Genomic DNA, 7,584 nt, shown 5'->3' with positions numbered 1-7,584 from the left:
CCCCCTACCCACCCACCTCCCCTCATTCCATGGCCTCTTCCTGCTTACCTCCCCTCATCCCTTGACCTCCCTCTACCTACCTCCCCTCATCCCTTGGCCTCCCTCTACCCACCTCCCCATATCCCTTACATCCCTTTACCCACCTCCCCTCATCCCTTACATCCCCCTACCCACTTCCCCTCATCCCTTACATCCCCCTACCCACCTCCCCTCATTCCATGGCCTCTTCCTACCTACCTCCCCTCATCCCTTAGCCTCCTCCTGCCTACCTCTACTCACCGTTTGGCCTCTTCCAGGCGGCAGAGATATTGATAGGCAACATTCTGCCGCCTCTGTTCATCCATCTCCTCTGCAGTGAGGCGTTCATCTGGAAGGGGGGAGGCATGACACGGTTAGCAGCAGATCAAAAGGGTGCTAGGATGCCTGATTCCTATCCTTCACCATCTTCCTCAAATGCAATCCCTCCCCTGCCTGAAAATCTGAAATAGTTACCATCTGACACTCACCCACCCAGTCCCAGTTCCTTAGACTAGAGTCCTCTTAGCTTGCATTCCTTGTTCAGATGGGAAAAAATACTTTATCCAGGCCCAATGTTCTCTACCTCCTTGAGACTTCAGAGAGGCCATTCCCCTTTGTCCTTCTCTCACTCTCCCAATTATGATTGTTTCCTTCTTTACTTTTTCCACAGTTTCCTCCTTTAGGAAACCTTCTCAGACTCTTCCTTCCCACCTGTTACTCTCTTCCTATTCCTCTGCCACCCTCCAGGAGGGATGTCTGGAGTTCTGGTCACCTGAATCCTTAGCTCCATCTTTATCCAGTTTCCTATTTAACTAAGAGCTCCCCAAGAGTCTACTTCTGGCTCTTTCTTTGAAGGTCAGATCAAGGAGGTAAATGATATTTGCTTTTGCTGAAGGTAGATGACTACCTGTTGGGTATGTATCTGCTAGAATTAGATTAAATGCCTTCTAAGGTTACTTTTCAATGCAATTAAAAAACCATTAATCAAATGCCTTATATCTTCAGGGTGCAATGATCATTGGCACTGGAGATATAAAGATTAAAAAAAACCCCACATTTATTAGGCGTCTTCTATGTGCTAGGCATTGTGATAGAGATAGAAAGACAAAAAAGCTTCTGTCTTCAAGGAGTTTATATCCTATAGGAAGGAGACAACTTATTCATATATGTACACTAAATTATATACAAAGAAATACAAGGTAACTTTTCTGGGGAAATCAGGAAAGGTTTCATGTAGGTGGTATTTGGCTGAGATTTTGAAAGAAACAAAGGATCCTAAGAGTCAGAGGTGAGGAAGGAGAGCACTAGATCCATTAGGGGACAGCCCGTGAAAAGTCACAAAGAAAGAAGATGGGGGAACATGCATGGCCAGTTTACCTGGACTAAAGAGTATGTGAAGGGGAATGACGTACGGAGCCAGGGTGTGAACGTGTGTGGCTTCAAATGCCAAACACAGAAGTTTGTATTTGATCTTAGAGGTAAAAGGGAGACACCGGAGTTGATTATGGAGGGTAGGAACAGGGTCAGACCTGTCATTTAGGAATATCCCTCCAGAAACTGTGGAGAAAACTTCAGGAGACAACCCTGTCAACTGGAGGGGTTCAGGGGAGGGCTTCGTGGAGGAGGGGAGCACCCAAGCTGAGCACAGACAGAAGAGAAAGATTTTGATAGAGATGAGGTAGGAACGCATTTTATTTGGCACAGGGAGTGTATTATATTTGAACTCTAAGATTCTAAAATGTTACAAATTCAAGATCCAAGCAATCTTCAAAAAATAAAAATCCAACAGAAAACCACTCACCAAATCTTCACTGTCAACAACCATATTTCTCAATGCCCCTTTGAATCCCAACCCACCGTTCTCCTGATCCCCATGCCACTATTCTGAAGAAGTATCTACTTTAGCAGACACAATGACATTTAATGCTGTACCCCCAGGCTCCCACCCAAAAGATTCCAAAGAAAAGTGAACTTAAGAGTGAATTAAAAGTAGACATAGAGTTCAGTCAATTTATTTTTGACTCAGCACTTAATTTCTATGGTTAATTATTTTTAGCTGACTGTCAGAATTCTCTTCGAGGAATTCAATTTGAATTGGCAGTCAAGTGAGGTTTTAAAAAATACACTCTCAGGACCATATTCCAAATGGCAGGCCAATGGCAAGAAATCCATCAGTTATTCTAAGGGAGGAGCAAAAAGGAAAAGGGTTGGCAGTTAAGCCTGGAAAGTAAGCTGGTGAATGACTTCACTCCAGAGGTATGAATTGAAAAAACTGGGCAGGACTCTGTGGGTGTGGGTATGTGTACAAATGGCACTCTTTCTGCCAGACTTCCTAAGGTCTAAAGCCCACCCTCACAAGCTTAAACTTCCCTTCCTTCTACAAATACCTGGACTTGACTTTATGGAGCTCCCCAAGATAAACTCACATTGGTTTGAAGGAAGAGAGGGACACAAGGGGAGGGGTTTTCTTTCCACCCAGAAGGCTGGACTGAAACCCCAGAATTCTCAGGAGACAGGGAACTATGAAGATCTCTAAGTTAAGAGTTCAGAGATCTGGATTCAGTCATCTCTCAGGTCTGGCACAACTGTGACTCTCGGTAATTAACATCCCCAAACCTCAGTTTCCTCATCTGTAAAATGCCTGTCTCACAGCCTTGTTGTACATTTTATAAACTTTAAAGCACTAAATGTTATTCCCCACCCCCAGCATTTAATACAATTTTCTGCATAACCACATAAGTTTTTGTCTAATTTGAATTGATTGGTTCGATTTGAGAACCTCCGACCCCACTCTGCCCTAAAGTATGCCCTAGTACTTAACACCTGGCCCAGCTAGGAAGTAGACAAATATCCGGAGGCTCCGACATCCCTTCAGACTAAGCCCTGCTGTTTTCCTCTAGCCCTACTTTACAGATGAGGAAGCTAAGGCCCCCTGGGTTAGTGACCTGCCCGAAGCCACGCAGCCACCCAGCCGGTAAACAGCAGAATCGGAGACTCTAACCCACAGGGCTCGAACCCAGGTCTCCGGGCGCTCTTAGCATTGCACAAGAGTGCTTACCGCAGTGCCTCACATGCAGTAGGAGTTTAATAAACCCTTGTTGACTTCTCCCGTGCTGCCAACCCCACGGCTCGAGACCCCAGCCCCAGCGCCTCTGCCCGTCTTTGGCCCCAGCCCCGTCCCTTCTTGACCCTAACCCTCGGTCCGTCACTCACAGGCCGCCCCGCCGGGCCTTGCTCCTCTCCCCTCCATCCTCCTGGCCCTCTTGCTCCGGCTCCAACTACAGCTCCTGCTTCTGCTTCTACTCCCAGGTTTGAATCTCCCGCCGCCACCGCCCCTCGCAAGCTGCAACAGTCCGGCCAGGACACTTCCGGTTCGCGCCGCGGGGCCTGCTGGGATTTGTAGTTCCCAGTCATACAGACCTCTCCGGCCCAGAGAAGAGGCACGTGCGAAATATGTCACTGGAGACCACGGTTCTCTTTCTAGCCACTTTCCCTTCCCTTCCTCCTCGTACCCCTTGCCATTGCCTTCCTCTCATTGTTTCCAGCCCTTGCACCTCCTTGCTTTTGCCTCCCCAGGCCTTCTCCCTTTAATGTAACCTCAGCCCTCACACGGTACTCCCAGCTGCTTGCTTCCCTTCTACATCACTACAATTCCACTTTTCACCATAGCATCCTGACTTCTGCCTCAACCCCCATCCCCAAGTGTCTACTGCTTTAGGACCTAGCTGATTTTAGAGAAAGGAGTCACCAGTTTGGGTCTGTCTGATGGGGATGGGCTCTGAATCCCTAAAAGAAAAAGACCACGTCTTTAGGATCTGGACCCCAAAAAGGAAAAGCTCTGGACTTTCCCACATGGCCATATCTCTGGCATTCACCTGAGGCTCTAATCCTATCAACTGGCCTTTCATTATTGCCTATGCCCTATCTCCCAATTCTGTTATCCTTAACCTAACCTAGACCTCCATTGTTTTACCTCCCTATGGCCCCTGGCCATTAAGGGTGGGGACCCTAATCCTATTTAGGCTCCATTCTCCCTTGGCCTTGTGTTACCTCAGTCATCCCAGTTTACTGCCCACTGCCATCCTCCTAGACCCTCCCCCTCACCCCCCCCCAGTCATTCTATTTTTATAAGGTCCATCTGGGCTCCATTAAGGGTTCAGATTCTTAAGATCTGGCCCGCTTGTTTAGATTCCTTGAGTCTGGCCAATATGGTGGATTCTTTAAATCCTACCCACCCGGTTCGATGTTCTAATAAAGCTTGTCTTTGGCTGAAAGAAGGCTTGGGTCAAATTCATTTGAGCAGGAGCCTTGTGTCATGATTTTGCAGTCCCAGCACCCCTAAACTTCTAAACCTCAAATACTCCTCAGGTGTTGGACAAATCACTTTTCAAACCTTAGTTTCCTCAACTGTTAAGTGAAGAGTTTAAACTAGATAACCCCAAAGGGCCTTTACATCTCTAAACCTATGACTAGTATGAAGGGATACAGAGTGAAGTCAGGAGAACCAGAAAGACTATATACACAATAACTACAATAATGTAAGTCAAAAAGACTAATAAAATGAAGTAATTAGCATGCTTAGTCTTAACCCCAGTGATGAAGAAATGCACCACCCTCTTTTCATCGGAAATTTAGGGGACTATCAATCAATGATAGAGGAATGGTGTGATGAATAGGTAGAGAGCCCTCCTCCAGTCAGGAAGACCTGAGTTTAAGTCCCACCACTGACATATTTCCGGCTGTGACTGGAACTTTTCTGGTAAGGCAACTTGCTAAGAGCTATGAATGACAAAGAAAGTACAGAATTTCATTTGTAGAAGGAGTTGTCTATGTCAGTGAAAGCCCAGGTCCAGAGGCTATACTTATCCCTATATGCCAGACACTGTGTAGTTTACATTCTACTATCAGCTTCTGGGAGTGGAGGCCAGGGAAGGAAATTTCCATTCTAGGAAGATGGAGTATAGTGAATAGAGCCTCAGGGCGACAGGTCTGGTCCTTTTCAATAGCATAATAATGATGGGTGTGGAACTCAGTAGTTTCACTTTGTCCTGGATTCCTAGCTTTTACTAAACTTTTCCTTTACTAGGGAAGGTTTACTTTGGGGGTGGGAGCAATTCCAGGAATGACTGAAGTAAAAGCAAAAGGGCATTCATAACATTTTTAAATAATTTTTTTTCAGCCACAGCAATTCTCTAAGACCATCTCCTAAGTAGAGGAGGAGTTAGGCCAGTGGGCTTCAGTTGGAGGGATCACCCACACGCACAAAGTCACAAGTCCCTGAAGTATTCAGCTGTGACCATTAATATCCGTTTATGTAGGGTTCCTTTACCCATTACAAAGCACTTTCTACCTAATGGCCCCACCAGGAAACTCTAAACTGCTCTGTCCATTAGAAAGAAACTGAGGCTAGGAGAAAAGACAATAGAATCAATGTAAGACTGGAAGATAAGGAGGGAGGAACTACAATTTTAATGAGAATCCAGGTATCCCATGACTTTGAAAAAAGCTCCACCTCAACGGATCAGAACTCAGATAGGACACCTGAGCTGTCAATCAAAGAATCCCTTAGGAGGGGAGGGTGTTACTAGGTTGTCACAGTGACCCCCGAGGCTCTGAGCTGAGGTAACCCAAGTCTGCAGAGCCATTCCAGAGAGACAGCAGCACTAAGGCAGATGCAGTAAGAGGTAGGGAGGTACCTGCTGTGTGTAGGGGATAAGGGGTGACCCAGGGATGGGGGCAGTGCAGTCAAGTGAACCAGGAGGCAAGATGACCATGTTCCCAAGCCCACCCATCACAGAGGCCAGAAGCTGTGCGTGTGTGTGTGTGTGTGTGTGTGTGTGTGTGTGTGAGAATAGAAATACCCTCTTCAAATCTTTCTCATGAGGAAAGGGAAATGGGAAGGGCACAATTGTGTCACAATTGTGTGACTGAGTTCTCTCTACTTCATTTTTCATCTTTTGCATGTAGGCAGGGGGAAATAAATAGCTTTGAGATCCTCAGAAAGGTGCTGAGGAAATATATGATTTTGATGTATTCTATACTTGGGTTCTTAGGTAAACTTGGGCAGCTAGGTGGCACAGCGGACGCATGGAGTCAGGAAGACTCGTCTTTGTGAGTTCAAATCTGGCCTCAGACACTTCCTAGCTGTGTGACCCTGGGCAAGTCACTTAACCCTGGTTGCCTCAATTTCCTTATCTGTAAAATGAGCTGGAGAAGGCAATGGCAAGCTACTAAAGGGGTCAAGAAGAGTAGGACTCGACTGAAAAATGACTGAACAATACTTGGGTTCCAGGATATAAGGGAAGCTGAAAGTAGTGTGAGCAGGAGGCAGTGAGATAAAGTAGAGTGGAAAGAATCAGAGGATCTGGGTTTGAAGCCCAACAGTGTAATGGGGGAATTCTTTACGGAAGCAGAGGCATGGTCAATGTGACCCTAAGGTTATTGGATAAGGTCCAAGGGGGCTGGGATGGTAAGGCACGTTCAGCTCTTTGTTCCTGGGTAACCTTGGGAAATTTACTTAACTTCTGCGTGTCTCATTTTTCCCATCTATAAATTGAGGGGATTGGACAAGGTCATCTTTAAGGTTCCTCCCCCCTCTACCATTCTGTAGGCCAGGACAGAGCTAAGGACAGAGACTGAGAAGTTTTGAGAAGACAAAGAGAAAGGAGAAGGAGAAGCAGCCTCTGGGGCTGTGAAGGGACATTCTCCTTAAAGAAAGGGGGGCTTTAGTATCATTGGTCTCCATCTTTTAGCTGATACTGCAGCAAGAGAGATAATGATTAGACAACAGATGGTACCTAGGTGGGGAGGAATGACTAGAGAGTAAGAAACTGAGGTTAATTATGGGGGAGAAGGTCCATCAGGGAGATTAGCCTAGATTACTCAGGGGCAGGAGGAAGGGAAGGGAATAAATATTTATATGGCACTTAAAATGTGCCAGGAACTGTATTAAATACTTCACAAGCATTATCTCATATATCACAACAACCCTAGGAAATAAGTACTGTTATCATCCCCATTACAGTTGGGGAAACTGAGGCAAACAGCACTCCAGTGACTTGCTCAGGGTCACACATCTAGTAAGTGTCTAAGCCCAGATTTGAACTCAGTTCTTCCTGACTCCTGGCCCAGTGGTTAGAGCACTGGGCCACCTAGCTGCCTAAAGTTTCTTCTAGCTTTAGGTTCTATCATCTAATAATAACAAAAGTTCAAACTTCTATAATGTTTTGAAGTTGACAAAGACCTTTATTCAAAGCAAGCCGTTTTTAGGTGGGGGGAAAAAAGACTTTAAGAGGTTAAGTAAATGCCTCACCCTGGCACTGAACTAATTAATTTTGAAGCCAGGACTTCTGGCTCCAAGACCACTATTCTTTCCACCCTTTATACCACTACTCTCTGGGCTCTCCCTACCAGACAAACAATGAGAGACAAATTGCCACTGCAGTTGGGGAGGTCAATTTAGACCATGGGAGGGTCACAACTGGCCAGGGACAGAACTGAGCTCAAGAGATCCTTCTTTGAAAGTAACTGTGGTTGTTTAACCAACTCCTTTGTCTTTTCAGTTCT

The 7,584-nt window shown here is 46.0% G+C and overlaps 1 protein-coding gene across 2 annotated transcripts in view; it reads right to left on the bottom strand.

Moving 5' to 3' along the window:
- IQGAP3 (IQ motif containing GTPase activating protein 3) overlaps nt 1–3,326 on the bottom strand; it is a 68,798-nt gene extending 65,472 nt beyond the window's left edge. Inside the window, exons 1-2 of one of the 2 annotated variants that reach the window (XM_027871480.1) lie at nt 3,232–3,326; nt 280–367 (exon numbers count right to left, since the gene is read on the bottom strand). In XM_027871480.1, coding sequence (XP_027727281.1) covers nt 280–367; nt 3,232–3,268 — 125 coding nt within the window. In that variant the 5' untranslated portion in view covers nt 3,269–3,326. Of the gene's footprint in view, nt 1–279; nt 368–3,231 lie in introns of those variants that run through there. The other variant, XM_027871481.1, reaches the window with a different exon arrangement.
- Between the last annotated feature and the right edge of the window lie 4,258 nt (nt 3,327–7,584).

Source organism: Vombatus ursinus, unplaced genomic scaffold (genome assembly GCF_900497805.2).
Source record: "Vombatus ursinus unplaced genomic scaffold, bare-nosed wombat genome assembly UNPS02014798.1, whole genome shotgun sequence".
Taxonomy (NCBI): Eukaryota; Metazoa; Chordata; class Mammalia; order Diprotodontia; family Vombatidae; genus Vombatus; species Vombatus ursinus.
Note: the sequence above shows the minus strand (reverse complement) of the source record. Positions and strands in the feature narration are given on the sequence as shown.